General features: G+C 35.0%; 2 protein-coding genes and 2 long non-coding RNA genes across 4 annotated transcripts; 2 read left to right on the top strand and 2 right to left on the bottom strand.

The window, feature by feature from the left end:
• The first annotated feature begins 1,016 nt into the window (after nt 1-1,016).
• LOC112736844 (uncharacterized) lies at nt 1,017-3,445 on the top strand. Its single transcript, XR_003168838.3, has 4 exons — nt 1,017-1,180; nt 1,269-1,323; nt 1,410-1,548; nt 3,155-3,445. It is a non-coding gene; the product is annotated as an uncharacterized lncRNA (long non-coding RNA).
• Nucleotides 3,446-5,025: 1,580 nt separating this feature from the next.
• On the top strand, nt 5,026-9,890 carry LOC112736849 (protein FAR1-RELATED SEQUENCE 5). The gene is made up of 4 exons (XM_025786494.3): nt 5,026-5,599; nt 6,475-8,736; nt 9,352-9,534; nt 9,615-9,890. The coding sequence occupies exons 1-4, from the start codon at nt 5,594-5,596 to the stop codon at nt 9,678-9,680; spliced, it is 2,517 nt and encodes an 838-aa protein (XP_025642279.1). The 5' UTR covers nt 5,026-5,593; the 3' UTR covers nt 9,681-9,890.
• A 584-nt stretch (nt 9,891-10,474) lies between these two features.
• Nucleotides 10,475-11,442, bottom strand: LOC140177810 (uncharacterized). The gene is made up of 3 exons (XR_011869283.1): nt 11,321-11,442; nt 11,139-11,208; nt 10,475-11,029 (listed from the first exon to the last, which is right to left on the bottom strand). It is a non-coding gene; the product is annotated as an uncharacterized lncRNA (long non-coding RNA).
• A 204-nt stretch (nt 11,443-11,646) lies between these two features.
• LOC140177812 (uncharacterized) lies at nt 11,647-13,646 on the bottom strand. The gene is made up of 6 exons (XM_072211013.1): nt 13,192-13,646; nt 12,940-13,074; nt 12,742-12,839; nt 12,145-12,229; nt 11,960-12,037; nt 11,647-11,853 (listed from the first exon to the last, which is right to left on the bottom strand). Exons 1-6 carry the CDS (start codon nt 13,594-13,596, stop codon nt 11,752-11,754), a joined length of 903 nt encoding a protein of 300 aa, XP_072067114.1. The 5' UTR covers nt 13,597-13,646; the 3' UTR covers nt 11,647-11,751.
• Nucleotides 13,647-15,992: the final 2,346 nt, after the last annotated feature.

Genomic DNA, 15,992 nt, shown 5'->3' on the forward strand with positions numbered 1-15,992 from the left:
AATACGTATTTGTTTACTACGCAAAATCTTTTTTTATTTTGGGACGGGGTTGTTTGGGTACTATTTGATTTGGGTTTAGGAAAAATTCATCCTACTTTCTTTTTTTTGTAAAATTACTATAGACATAAAAAAATCAGCTACTAAATTAATTATTATATATTTATTTATAAATAAATGTATTATTTTATTAAAAAATAAATATATATTATTTAGTTTATTTTAATATATATTTTATATTTTAATATATATTTTATATAAATTACTGATTTGGTGATCAATTTTTCTAAAAAAAATACGAGTAAAATGGAGAAAAAGAAAACAAAAGATGAAATTGATGCAAGCTAGCTAGGAGATCCCAAGTGGTGTTCTTAGCAACAAAAATAGTGAAGTACTCAGATACGGTAAGAAAATGGCAAAATCCCGTTATATAAAGATGATTGATTATTTTAAAATAATTGTAAGTCAGTCAAAAATTTGGTGTGTGTTTGGATTTTAGCTTGTATAAAATTGTTTTTGTAAATTTGATTTTGTAAATTTGATTTTGATGCAAAGTAAGTTTGTGTTAACGTGATTTATATTATATTAAAATGGATTATAATAAAATAAATGTTGTTTGGATTATACTACTCAAAATCACTTTTAGATGAAAAATTACTAAAAAATATCAATTTAAATAATTTTTTATATTATTCTATTATTTTACTTTAGATATTTAAATAGATCTTATTAAGAGATATGATAAAATACTAATAAAATACATAAAAAATAATAAAAAAATATTGTAAACTCCAGTTAAATTAGTAAATAATTAGTTAATAAATTAGTTTTTAATAAAAAAAATTAGAAATGTAAAAATAATATCAAATTAAGATATAGCACATCGAAACGAGAATTTTGACACCAATTTAAAAAAAATTGGTCTAAGATTTGACCGAACGGACCGAACCAAACCCAAATCGAGCTGTCGGTCCAACCGGACCAGCCTATTAAATGAACCCAACCTTCTCATCCTCCCTATTTCAGCAATACACAGCGCTGAAGCAAACAAGGGAAGGAGAAGAGAAGTTCGCCGAAAACCTCAACTCACCGTAACTTTCCGATCCGAGCTCCGATTGCTGCACCGTTTGAGGTTACGCGTCCACCGCGTCAAGCTCTACGTTTCTACCGGAACAATTTTTTGGTAAGCCATTAATCACTTCCAGCCATTTTTCCCCAATTTTCGAAATATTGGAAGGGATTATGAATTTCTTTGATTTTTGATATTTTAGGATCCAATTAGCTTGAGAAAAACATTCACTCTTGTTTATGTGAAGTTTGGGTAAGGTGAGAATACAATAATTCTATTTTAATTTCATTGAATTTGAGCTTTGAGTATTAAATTGGGTATATGTGTTATAAATGTGTATTAGGTTGTGAATAAATAATTGGAATTTGGAATTGTGAAAATTGGAACTTGGAGGAAGCTGAGCCTAGTGTTTAATGAATTCTGGAAGAGCTGTGTTTACTTTAATTGAAATTGCCTTGAACCTTACATGGGAATCGGCCAAGGTATGGTTTAGGTTTCTTGTATTTAATATATAATGTTCTGTGAAAACTTAGGCAAGATGACCGTAAGATAAGTTGGAATGCAGGTGTATGTTTAATGTTTAGCAATTTGTTGATGAATATATTTGGTTGGTGTTTGTTGAATAATGAGTGATTGATTATGGATGGAGATGGTTATTATGATAATTTGGAATGAATCATGGTTTAATTATTGCTTATTTGAGTATAGGTATATTGAAGAAAAGCTTGATGGATTTGTTGAGATATGAAATTGTGTAATATTATTGAATAGTGGTTGATGAAATGATATAGAGTAGATTGAGCATTGTTGTTGGCATTTTGAGTTGATATTGAAAGGTTGAAAATGTATGAAATGGGAATGTTGAATGAGAACGTGGTTTTGAGGGATTTGTAAAACTTTTGATTTTGGGATGAATTTCGACGAGTTATAATTTGACTTTCGGAATCCTAAATTAATTTCAGTTTGTTTTAAATAAAAATTGGATTCATGAACTTTATGTCGTTTCAAGAACGGAAGAAAAACGATTTAAAATGGTTGAGTTATGCCTGTAGGAAATTTTGATGTAGAATATGTAATTTTAGACTATGCAGGAAGCTATATATGATTCTGTAGTTCTACTACTGAAATCTGGTTTTTAAGATAACGTACGTGTGGTCCCTATTTTAGCAAACACGATTTTTAATGTTTTAAACTGTATTTCAAGCCTCTAAACCTCTATTTTCATTCCTTTAGTCATTAATAATAGGATTAAACCTGATATTTAGATGAAGTTAGGAAATGGATATAACTTGAAGGTGAAGTAAAGCTGAGAAGTGATGATTTGATTATGAAATGTTATGGATAATCATATATTATACTTGGCTGGATATTCAAATGAATGATTTTGTTTGAAACTTGGCTTGAATGATTAAATGATATGAGATACGAGGTTCCCTGGATAAAGTGTCGTGGCTTGCCACCACGTGTACCAGATTGAAGACTCGATACTCTATTGACCCTACGACGTAAGTGTGACCGGACACTACATAAATTTCTGAAAATATTACCCCCATTGAGCAATATTGATTATTTGAGATAAAGTTATGCATAGACTCTTGGGGATGCACATCGGGGGACAGTCTAAGTTCAATTTAGACTTGTCGGGATGGCTGGATAACCGACAGATGAGCCTCATCAGCCGTAGGACAGGCATGCATCATATGCATTCTATTTGAATACTTGTTGTGCATTAATTGGGTGTGCCTAAGTGTACTTGCCATGCTTAATGTGTATTTGTTACTTGCAGTATTTGTAACCTTCTTGTGCTTGCCTTTATCTGTTTAATTGTCTATGAAATACTGACAGAGATGGAGGTATGGAGGAATGGTAGTACGGAACTTAAATTTAAGATTAAGTTAAGTTAGGTTTAGATACTCTTAGAAAACCACATTTTATGCCTCTTGTTTAATACTTTAAGCTCTATAATCTGAGTGTCGACGTTCTAGGATTGCCTCTGGCATTCCCAGGGCCTTATATATTATATGTATGACACATTTACCATACTGAGAACCTCCGGTTCTCATTCCATACTATGTTGTTGTTTTTTAGATACAGGTCGAGAGGCGTCTTATTAGGCGTCTGAGCTCCTGAAGTGAAGTGGTTACCGGGTTATTTTGGTGCACAATGATGTATATGTATGTACTTAGCTTTCTCTCTACATAACCTAGTCTTTTGATCCTCTTAGAGGTTTATGGAGAGGATATATATATTCTCCGGCCAGTCTTGATTTCGCAGACTGAGTTAGGAGCTTGTTATTTTGTATTTTTGGTTCTCTATTCCTACTTTTATTATTTTATGATTAATGATTACAGTTCTCTCCTCACGCCAGTCATTCCGTTTCCAGAGCGTTGTGTTTTTTATTTCGCGATTTTTGTTTTACCCATTTTTCAAAGCTCCTAATTTATTATATTCTTTCTGCTATTATATGTACACATTTTATTTTAGAGGTCGTAACCACCTCTATTTTACATCTTAGATGTAAAGCTTTGGGTGGTAGGGTATTACAAATATCATAAAAAAGTTCATATAATAAAAAAAATTCATATGAACTAGAAAACAATAAAAAATAATAATATACATGAAAAAGAGAATACTAAAAAAATAATATAAAAAATATTTATCATATAAATAAAATAAATATAATAAAAAATAAAAATATGAAAGATAGTATTATACATTTTGTAATGTCAAGGAAAAAGAAAATATTCTATAATTTTTTTAGTACCTTTAGTACTCTTTAATTTAGTATCATTTTGGATTATAAATTTTGATTATTTATGACTCTTTTGTTACTTATAATTAGTATAATATAAAGACGAAAATAAAGTAAGTATAAAAACCGAAAAAAAAATCATGCAAACATAGTATATAATAATTACGATCAACAACATATATTATATAAAAGAAATTACAATAAAAAATAAATAAAATTCATATGAATAAAACCAAATAAAAAAATAAAAAATTTATACACAACATAAACATAAATATAGCACAATAAAAGATAGAAAAAATTATTTATATAAACAAAAAATAATAAATTTTTTTACTCGGGTCATGATTGAAATAAATTTGTATGAAAAAAATTGGAACGAAGAACATACACAAAGAACTACGGTAAAAGTTATATAGTTATTTGCATCTTTTTTATAGAAGAAAATGAAGGGTAAAATTGGTAGAAAAGGAAAAAAACTCTCATCTAATTTTTCAATGGTAACCAAACTTCCCCAACGTGAACGCAGAAATTAGAATTTTTTGTTTCAGGTAAATGTATGTTTAGAGGTGTAAGCACTTCTGGATTGAGAGTTCAAAAAGGTTGCCAAACATAAAAATAAAATGTTCAAGATACTCAAAGAAGCTTCTCTCTTTCTCAACGTGAACTTCAAACATACCCTTAAACCCTTTTAAGTTATATTTTTTTTTATCAATTTTTCAACCATTAAATTATAATACTTTTTTGTATTTATTATGTTATATATAAAAAAATGACCCAACAAATACATTGGAACACTAATATCTTTAAGGCTTCTAATACTTGAGTCTCATGATGTATTAACAAAAATGTTATTTATTTATTAGAATTAGTCACCAAAATTAATTATTATGTATTTGTATATAAATATATATTATTTAGTTAATATATATTTTATATTTTAATATATATTTTATATTAATAACTAATTATATATATAATATAATTATTAGGTTAGAAGCCTATTTTATTTTATATTATCTTTTGTGTTAATGACATTTAATTATAGATATTTATTTATAGAATACACGGGAGCTTGAGTGAGATGAGAGGTAGCAGTTGGTGCTGTAATCCACCTTTTCAGAATTTTGCTCATCAAAGCCAACTATAAAGTTAGTGTTTAGATAACCAACTTTGATTATTGTACAATTTAGCTACAATAATTTTAGGTGAAGTCTAGGGTGTAGAAGGAAAATTTTTTCTACACATGTATGTTGTTGCTGTCACTTTAAGATTTTGACAAATGTCTAAATAAAAGTTGGTTGAAGACAAATATTGCAGAAGCAGCTGACATAAAGAACATTCTCTCTGCTACTGGCACGTGATCACCTATGCTAAATTATGTTAATTAGTTTAGTTTAGCGTGAGTAATTAATTTAGAAGATATTGGGCTAGGGGTGTTTGGGCTTTTTAATTGTCAGTGTGATTCATTTTTGCCATAGTGGGATTTGGTTTTCTGTGGTCTGAGCTTGTTTGTTGTCCTGGATCCTAACCCAAAAAAAAGTAAAACACGATAACATTGGTTAAAAAAAATAACAGCTTGACATTATGGGATAAGGAAATGTTATGTGGGTTTGGTTTAGGGTTTTGTTGCAGGTTTTGAATGTTGGTGCAAGTGGCTTCACCATCCGCCTAGATCGGAGTGGAATTGGGGGATTTCGGCATTGTCGTTGCAGAGGGTTGGGAGAGGGAGACCGGTTTTTTCAGCTGCTGTCCATCTCGTATGCGGCGAAGGAATGGAGGTATGTGTTTCTTGTGAACTCTGTTTATTCTTTGTGTGCATTGATTTCCATTATGTATCGGTGGAAGAAGAAATATTTTGAAGTTATAAAGTTTTGAAAAAGTTAAAAGGTTTAACTTAAAGGATGCATACTATTAATTTGAGTTGTGTCTTTGTTTTTTAATTTATTTTGAAAATGACGAAAGAGAGGGTTTGTCATTCCCCTCTTCCTCTAGTGTTAAAGCATGTGTTATTTGTAGGTGTATATTGCAAAATTTGTTTTATTTATATATTCCAAAATAATGGGTTGCCATGTCTGAAGATTTACACATAATAACACTATATTTGAATGTATCCACATATTATTTGGTTGTGTCATATATTTAAATAATTAAAGCACTTATGTTTCTAACCTGGACATAATGATTAGACTTTGGAAGGTTAATTGATTTTTTATTTGGAACGTGTAAAGTATGAATGATTAAATTAAATATTTATTAGGAAACTCCTTTATTGTTAATGTATGTGAGGTTTGTATGTGTATCTTGCATAATTGGTTGTGTCATAATATATATAATATTTAAATAATTAAACCATTTATATTTTTAATCTAGACAAAATAATTAGACTATCAAAACATGATTTCTTTTTTATCTGGAGCTTTTAAAATATGAATGATTAAATTAAAATTATGTGTAGTTGAAGGGGATGGATAATGTTCTGTTGAGTAATGAGTGGTTTGCTAATAAATGTTGTGGCATGGTTAGTTGAATTTTTCTATTTGTGAAGTAGCATGTTTGTGTGGTTTTCACTTAAGAATAATTTCAGCATGAGTGTATAGCAGATTTCCAAGACTTTGAAATTGGTTTTTATGTTCTTGCAATTGATTTTGATCAGATGGAATTCACAAAAGGAAATAAGGGTTGCGACACGATGGAAGGAAGCCAAAGGGAGGAGGGGTGTAGGCCTGATGAGGAATTGGATGATGCATGCGGCGGTGACAGCATGAATGGAGTATCGGATGAGTATCCATCTGATTATGCTTATGTATTCGGGTTGTCAGAACAAGATATAATAAGAAAAGTCTTTCGAAGTGAGGAAAGAGCATATGATTTTTACAGTAAATTTGGCAGATGTCATGGATTTGGCGTGCGCAAGGGTGATTATGGAAAGGATGAAGAAGGAAATTTGATAAGGAGAAGGTTTTTTTGTAATAGGGCCGGACTGAGAGATGAGAAACACTTGAACAGGTTGGATAGAAAAAGGGGACACCGTCCTGAAACAAGGACTAATTGCTTGGCGAAGCTGTCGATTTATCTGGATAGGGAAAACTCAACATGGAAGGTTCGCAAAGTAATCTTGGATCACAATCATGAACTGACACCTCGAAGGATGGTGCACATGATTCCGAAATTCCGTCGTATATCGGATGCTGCAAAGGCAAACATAGATGGCATGCGTGGGTATGGTGTTTCGACATCAAAGATTTTGGGTTACATGGCTGGGGTTGCCGGAGGGTACTCTTTGTTGGGCTTTACAAAAAAGGATGCGTACAACTACATTGATCACATGAGGCGGGCCAAGGTCGTTAATGGTGACTCGAATGCCGCTATTGTATATCTAGAGGGAAAGGCAGCGGCGGATCCAATGTCAATGGCTAGGTATAATGTTACAAAGGATGGAATGTTGGCGAACATGTTCTGGGCTGATGGACCTTGCAGAGTAGACTATCAGTATTTTGGGGATGTGGTCGCCTTTGACTCGACATACAAGAAGAATAAGTACCAGCGCCCGTTAGTGATATTCTCTGGGTCAAACAATCATAAGCAAACCACGATATTCGGATTTGGATTGGTGCTAGATGAAACAATAGAAAGTTATACGTGGATGTTGGAGAATTTGTTGGAGGTGATGTGTAATAAGCAGCCTTCTGTTGTGGTAACTGGTGGCGATGATGCGATGATTGCGGCAGTCAAAAAAGTGTTTCCAGAAGCTACTCATCGGTTGTGTGCATGGCACTTACAGAAGAATGTAACCTCAAATGGAGGCGAGCAGATGTTTCGTGAGATATTCTGTAAATGGCTTTATGCTGACATGGAGGTAGATGACTTCGAGCTTGAATGGGAAGAAGCTTCTGAGAAATTTGGTCTACACAAAAAATGTTGGGCAAACCAGATGTACGAAAAAAGGCACATGTGGTGTAATGCGTACCTTCGTGGCAAGTTTTGTGCTGGATATCGCACAACGTCTAGGTGTGAGGGAATAAATTCTCACATAAAGGGATTTTTGAACTCAAGACATAGTATTTTGGAATTGGTGCAAAATTTGGAGTTAGTAGTCCGAGAATACCGCAACAACGAGCTAGTTGCGCAATTCAATTCAATATATAGCACCCCTGTTCTAACAACGTGTCTGGATCCTATTGAGAGGTGCGCTGCAGATGTTTACACGAGAGCTATTTTTGTACTAGTTAAGAAAGAGATTGACGGTGTTGGAGCGGTTAATTTTGTGAGTAAAAGGAGGGTCTCCACAACAATGGTATACACAATGGAAGAGTATGGTCATCCCGGCCACAACATTGTTACCTTATTTGATAGGACCATGACTAGAATGGAATGTCGGTGCCGATTCTGGGAGAAGGAGGGCTTTCCATGCAGACACATATTCTTTGTCATGAAGCACGAGCATTTAAAGGATATTCCAAATCGTTTAATTTTGAAGCGGTGGAGGAGGGACGCCAAGGCAATTGAAGAGTACGGCGATAAGACCGACGACATGTTGAGCGAGAGAGGTTTTCTATTGCGGCATGGGGCACTCCATGCGGCATCACAGTGGATGTTATACCTTGGTTCAAAGAATCGAACTGTATTTAAGACTGCAATGGAGGGAATTCGCGGAATTTGTACTGACATCCATGCAATACTTGGTCAACCGAATGAGGGAAGAAAAGCAAATGCGGACGAGCACATTCGGGATCCCGTTGTTGTTAGAACTAAAGGTGCTCCACGGTCCAAAGGCAAAAAGGGAAAGAAGAGGAGATGTACGTTTTGCAAAAGGACCGGCCACACAAAGCGGACATGTCTTGATAGGGTACCAAACCGATCCAAATGGGGTTTGCAAGAGGATGAAGAATCTGTCGAAATACCAGGGGCCAACGAGGTTCGTGCTTTATTAAGTACAATTTGGTTTTTTTTTTTTTTTTTGCAGAATTTCATGTAATTTTAGAAAAAATGCAGGTTTGAATATATTTTTCAATATGGAATTTCAATACTGCATCTTGGCCCTTCATTTTCTTAATTCCTTATTACAGCATAATTTTTTAATTAGGCCTTCTAGTGACATAATTTAATGTTTGGATGAACATGTCTCAGTTTTTGTATAGGGTTGTGGGGATTGTGGACATAATTTGATATACAATCTGGCATGTATTTTTTTTCTATAGAATCCCATGAATGCTAATTTAAAATTGTAGGTTTAGGGTATATTTATTAATATGGAATCTCAATAGTGCACCTTAGCATTTCATTTGATTGATTTCTTGTTAAAGGAACCTTCGAGGGACATGATTTAATGTATGGATGAAACATATATTATACTTTTTTGTATGGGATTGTGGGGAATATCTCCCTCAACTACTTATGCTGGGAGAATTAGCATCACTTTTGCCTGCTAAGTGAATGAAATTATGAGATAATGTTTTGGGGTGTGAAGTTGTTTTATAGCCAGCATATCTGAACAAACTGTGGTGAATGATCATTTGGGTTGATGTTCCAGAACTTTATGGGGGTACATGAAACAAGTCTGCCTCCGAGGTCAGCATCGGTGTATTCACGAGATGGAAAAAATGTTTTGGCAGAATTAAAACTCGTGGGAACTCAGGAGAGGATCGTCGGAACTGCACAAAGTGAGATTCTAGCATCTGTTGCAGATGTAGGCAGTTGCGACTATCACCAACAGGTACTCCTCTCGATTGCATATAATATTTATCAATTAGATAGGACGTGTTCCATTTATTCATTGGTTGAAGGGATTCGCAGGTACTAGATCTCCTGAAATCGCTGAATGCAACAATAGGCTCAGATGGCATTGAGAAGTCCCAGTGATGCTTCAGTTAGTGATTTTGTTTGTTTTTCTCAGGAGTCAGTGGGTGTTTAAAAGACTCTTTTTGGCTTTTGTGCATCAATGTTGTTTAGGTGCAGCGCAGTTGAATATGCTAAGTACATGAGTTTTATTATTTGGCTTTTTTTGTAATTACGTCAGACTTTCAATGGCAAAATTTTGCTTGCTGCAAGCAGAGATCATTATAGCCTTTACTTTCATTCACCAGCCAATAGATATTGGTTTTTTATTTTTTTTCCCAAGGGTCAAGTTATGATCTAATGCTATTTTTAATAACAAAGACAAAAACCCAAATCCACCGACTGATTATGAAGGTGTTTTAGTTATGTTAACATCTAAACGTGACAACTACAAATGTAATTAAATAACCTTTGTTAATACAATTTAGTCTTTACAGTACTGGATTAAGTTCTCTGAATTACAATATAATCCAATAATTTCAATTAATCAGTAGAAAATTTTTTTTGCCTTTTCATGCTAATGACTACTGCAAATAATTCTAAATCTCTAAATGTGCATTGCACGAATCTTTTTCCTTTTAAAATTAAGATTCATAGTAACTAATGAATCAAATAATGTTACTTATTCCAATAAAGGTATGCTAGTTATATTAAAACTGTTATACACATTATATTTTGGGTTTTGTCAACAACATGATAAAAACAATTTTTTAATTTTGGACATGTTATATGTGAAGTTTGAATATCTAAAAAAATTAAAAATCTAATGCTACTTTCAGATAACATAATCACTTCGTTGAAGTTACTTAATCCGCAGGACGTTGTGAAATCTTAACAATTTGAAACAGCAAAGTTACAAGGTTAAACCTTGTTGTTTGGTGCCAAAAATAGCTAGTAATTAAATACCCAAAAGAATCTCAGACCCATACGCCCATGATCAGGAGAAGCGCACAAATTCCCAAAAGATACACAGCAGAATCCATGATCTTGTGCTGATCAAGACCGATTCCAATAGTAATATATACTAACACAAAGTGTAGCAATTTCTAGAATGATTATACACCCCCAATCTAACCAAAATGCATCATGTGACTTGTCCCAAAAAGAAGTACTCCTACGTAAGCATCATTAGGCGTGGAACATGACCGTGCAATCCCTACACATTAGATGGTCATGCTTTGGCTGCTGCTGGTGGCCAGTGAAACAACTTCGGCGACAGATTTTTTCGCCGACTTCGTTCTCGTTGTGCTGGATTTTTGATCATGCTTGTCCCAATAATCAATAGCAAGTTTCACCACTTCGTCCTTCTTTTTGTTGGCTTTTGAGAAGAAAATGTCTAGTGCTAGGCTCATCCGGGTAAGGTCAGTGACACCCTAGATTAGTGAGCAAACCATTGGTGACCATATCACACAACAAAGTATGAAAATTGACTTTCAAAGGTGTCATAGTTGATATTTTTTCCCATGAATGTGTAGTGCTCACCTGAATATCATACGTGCCCCACAGATGGGAAAGTTGCATCCATTGGGCTACAAAGACTCCGCAATCTTTTCTGCATTTTGGTTAAAAGAAGACCCCAAGTAATTTGAAATACAAATTAGTTTGTGTCCATGAAGTATTCTTCGAAGTTGATGAAATTAAATTACGTTTCAAATAGAACTTACGACTTGTCCTTTTGTTGTGTGACGAGAGGTTCTCTCAGATTGAACCGCGACACCAGCGGTGGGATACTTGCTTGGTTTTCATAAAACCTCTTGTCCGTCAACATTGTCTCCAAGAAGAAAGCCTACATCCACTTCCCAATGTGAGAATAAATGACATTGGACGTCACGCCAAGAATAGAATAGTCCATAAGGGATAAAAATTTTGCACCGTACAACGTATGTCATCATCTGAACTCTGTGCGCCCGATCATCTGGGTCCTTTGCAGAGTCCAGGTAGATAAGGTCTCCCGAATCGAGGTCAACGATCATGAGAAACCAATGCCTATCCTTATTGAGGGGGATGTAAATCTACATGGTAGGAGGAACATTGTAGACCCTTTGTTAGTGAATAATACATATACAAGAGTACATAACAATATGGAGTTCTCAGTTCAACTAGCCTTTTTTATTTTATCAGCTTTCTTAATCGTGTAACGAGTCCGAATGAACTCCAATGTGTCCTTGCAGTATGTTGTTGGGTTAAGGGCCAGTTGCTAAAGCAATAATTAGACCAAAATGTTATACACCTGATACAATTAACTCCATAAAGAAAGTAATTACAGTGCATGGAAAAGGTTTGTCAGGAATAGCATGCCTTACCGCAAATGTTGTGGGTAGCCACCATGCTGACTCATCACCGCGCTCTACAGTCAGCATTTTCACCAATAGGTTAAGGATCTACGATTAAAGGGGATGAAAGGGTAAGCCCTAGTTTGAAGATAACAAAATACAAGAAAAATAATGAAGAAGAGAGGACAATGGAAATGCGAATCAAAGGAACTGACGTCGTCCACTAACTCGTGTTGTGGTCTAAGAGTCCAAAGGGCACATCGGTCTCCTTGGCAATGCTCATCTGGGAACAAAATCTCTCTTTGGCGAGGATACGGTGCAACAAACGTTACACACACCAAAAAAAGGAACATATTAATTCAAATTTGCACATAAGTTGCGCAATGAGAAGATATAACAAAGCATGTAGTTTATGCAAGTGCATGTCTAAAAAGATAAGAAAGATAATACGAAACAACACAATGCCAACATCATGCACAAGAAAGACATAAAACCCTCGGCCCGAGATAATGTTTTGTGGAGGCCCAAGATATTAATTTAAAAAAAATCAGCAGGCAATGTAAACAGTACCGTTAAACCTTGTTTATTTTTAAGTCTTGGACATGTACGTGGACACATTTGAAAGAACTCCATAATGGATCATGTAGACCCATGAAGAAAAAAAAACCTCTAGACCATGAAGCTCCCAAAAGGCCTAAATAATTTCGAGCCAAGACAACAAGCCCAAAAGATGGCAATTTTATTGAACAACAAGGACATATGCAACACGTAAGAGAAATGATAATTCCATTTGCGGGATATTTGGAACTCACCTCTGATCCAAGTCAACAGCAAATATATATGCAGCAACCGCCATTTCGGTAGCCCCAAATCGATTCCCTTGTGGTGGCCGAAACACGACTTGGAAGAACTGTTGCAGTAAAAAAATATCAATTACACAATAACCACATAACCCACTACGAGGATGTGACAACATGCATGTTAACATACTTTACAGGAAGTGTTAATACCTTAGGTAGCTCCCCAGAATCCATATACTTCCAATGAGCGAGTCTAGTTGAGAACGGGGATCCATCCTCAGCAGCACCAGGGCCTTTAACAAAGGGCTTATGCGACCCCTCACCTGAATCATAATCTAACTTCCTCTGTCGTGAAGTAGGTAAAGCAAAATGACATGCATAGATGTTAGGAAGCCTATCGTCACCAGCATTATACATAAAAAAATTGGTGAAACACTAATAAAATCATCAAAGGAGGTTCACCTTCAAAGGTTGTTCCAGCCTAGAACTCCTTCTTCTACCAACATTTTTTATGCCACTGGTCTTGCCTTTTGTAACCTTGTCAACATGCAATAATGCATGGACGTTCCAATTAGCCTTAGTGGAGGAGCCCTGTTTTTTCTGTTGTTTCTTTCCAACATGGTGCACCTGTGGATCCAATGTCTTCTCCTCGTCATCGAATGACCGAGTTTTCTTCCTCTCAGCATGGGAGGCGCACAACATCTCTAATATTGTTGTGTGGCCACCAACAATTGCCATCAGTTTGTTGATTTCTTGTGCTTGGGACTCCAGAATGGACCTGGTCACGTTGGCGTTCTCCACAACTGACTCATCCACCGATGGGAGCTTCCCATTTCCTCCTTGATCACCTTCTTTGTTTGGATCCATGTTTACCAACCTTTAGGCGATGGGTAATGGCGCCAAAGAAAACTACAAGTGAAGGATTGTGGATCAAACACTTGGATATAAAATACCACCACATGAATTAAAAGACATCGAAACATGTTTATGTATTGGGTGGGCCCACATGCATTCAGCAAAAGGAATGGGAAGACCCAAGGAAATACCAACCCACGTCATAAAGTGACCTCTTATGCTAGTGATTCGTAAATTCAAATTTTATTTTTTGCTATATTCCACAAATCTTACCGGGGAAGCCATCCCTGATGTGATGAAGCTTCAGAGGGCACGCTTCGATATCTGCACCAATGAAAGGACAGCGACATGGCAGACTTGACCCTACAAAAAACGCAGCACCAATTAGGTAGCCGTTGAAAAAGACCAACAATTTCTATCACAACTACTACATTTATCATAAGTTAATGCCCAAAATTAATTATTAAACTGTACATTAATAAAAATTGATTCGGAACATAAACATTACTAAAATAAAATCTGTTAGAAAGACTGTATCCTCCATCATTTAAATATTAAAAGTGGTCAATGTCTACCTAAAAAAGATACACCATTTTAGATTACTCAATGCATATTAGTGATAATCATTCATCCACTTCATCACATAAATCAATGACAAAATCAGGACACGTACTATTGATACCGGTAACCATTTTATCATTAAGAAAGACGTGCATTCGCGTTGCCGTGGCCAATATTAAAGCTTCGATGACATCTTAATTGCAATAAATCGTTCAATTTTTTAAACCCTTATATTAATAAGCCATTTAAATTTAATCTTGTACATGATAATCATAACTACACGGTTTGTGAACCATAATCCATAGTGGGCATATAAACTGAGATTTCTTTCCAATGACTTCTTCTAACTTGTGACTGCCATAAACTACAAACACCATCCTACATCCCACACACAAAACAAAACACAAAATTCATATACAACGAAGCACCGATACACCACGTACCTTCCTAAGCAAACCACGCATTAATCACCTTCACCCTTAATCACCCAACATTTCCTCAATCATTTTGACCTGGTGCCTCAGTTCAACGTTCTCCTCCTCAAGCATCCGAATTTGCTCAAACATCGACTGTGGCATCTCATCCTTCATCTGGTGTTGCATACGATCGAGGACTCGATTACCATAGTCACAAATGCTCTTTCCACTAGCATCGACCAATTTATTTAGCATGGCGAAAGAAACTTCTTGCCTAGCCTCCTTTTCCTCTTCAGACTCTGGGCCATATGCCACAAATTCTAATCCTCTTGCATTGCTTGGAAGGAAAACAATGAATCGAAACATCACACACCCCCTGACGACTTGTTGTCTTGAGGCACGAAGATTGGAGTTCCAATTGCAAGAGTCGAACAAGCTCACATGAGCATTAGTTCAAAGTCCTCCACATACAAAAATCCAGGATCTTGGGTCTCGGAGACCACTTCTCCACCTACGAAGAAAAAGTTCGACTTGAAATTGTACAACGGCTAAGAAAAACATTATAACTGTTATGTAAAGAAGAAAAAAAGTGCCTGACGATGCGGATGTGCCACGACTATCATCACCAACGAAAACACTGCTAGGAGAATGGCCCAAGTATTGCACTTTTTGAGAAGAAGGGCTTGCATATACAGAAGCCAGAGGTAGATGTTGGGAACACCCACCACCTCCAAACGCATTCCCTCCACCTCCATAGAAGCAACCTCCGCGGCGCATATATTCTTCAGCCTCTGCACGAATATAAAACCCCTTGTATTCGTTCTTTTTAAACCCGTTCACTTGTGCGCTGCATTCTTCCCATATCAGGTAAATTCCTGGAATTCGTCCCTTTTTAACGGCATAAAACCTATACCTTCCATTCTCCATGGAAGCCACTGCAGGTTCCAGGCAACGAAGACTCTTCGAATATCCAACCCACATGAGAAGCACTCTCTCACTTAGTGAATCTCAATCGATGTGGGTTATTTATATTTAAAAAATCAAAACCCCACTAAAGACCTATGACACATATGGACTGATGACTATCCCATTTTTTTATTTTCTATAATACAATTTTATTATTCTCGGATAATACAACTTCATGTAACTATATATATTTTATTATATATACGATTATACTTTTTACGATACAATTTTATATATAAAAGCCTAATTAAATAAGGTATTATATTCCATTTTTTATACAAATAAAAATTTAGATTGTGCATGCATCTCAATATACATATTAATAGGAATTTTTAATTTAAATTTATTAAATATTATGTTAACTAAAATCTGTAATATGTTTGAGATTTACGCTTTTAAATTAGCAATTTAAATATTTTTTTAATTACAAAGTTAACAATTATATATATATATATATATATATAT

Source organism: Arachis hypogaea, chromosome 2 (assembly GCF_003086295.3).
Source record: "Arachis hypogaea cultivar Tifrunner chromosome 2, arahy.Tifrunner.gnm2.J5K5, whole genome shotgun sequence".
NCBI classification, from domain to species: domain Eukaryota; kingdom Viridiplantae; phylum Streptophyta; class Magnoliopsida; order Fabales; family Fabaceae; genus Arachis; species Arachis hypogaea.

What these genes read in the sequence shown, in the direction of transcription:
- LOC112736849 (XM_025786494.3), top strand. An exon ending in AAATACCAGGGGCCAACGAG is followed by an intron (nt 8,737 to 9,351) that starts GTTCGTGCTTTA and finishes TTGATGTTCCAG; the next exon opens with AACTTTATGGGGGTACATGA. An exon ending in GTTGCGACTATCACCAACAG is followed by an intron (nt 9,535 to 9,614) that starts GTACTCCTCTCG and finishes AGGGATTCGCAG; the next exon opens with GTACTAGATCTCCTGAAATC.
- LOC140177812 (XM_072211013.1), bottom strand. Translation starts at nt 13,596, where the DNA reads ATGGATCCAAACAAAGAAGGTGATCAAGGAGGAAATGGGAAGCTCCCA. An exon ending in GGCTGGAACAACCTTTGAAG is followed by an intron (nt 13,075 to 13,191) that starts GTGAACCTCCTT and finishes ACTTCACGACAG; the next exon opens with AGGAAGTTAGATTATGATTC. An exon ending in AACACGAGTTAGTGGACGAC is followed by an intron (nt 12,038 to 12,144) that starts GTCAGTTCCTTT and finishes CTTTAATCGTAG; the next exon opens with ATCCTTAACCTATTGGTGAA.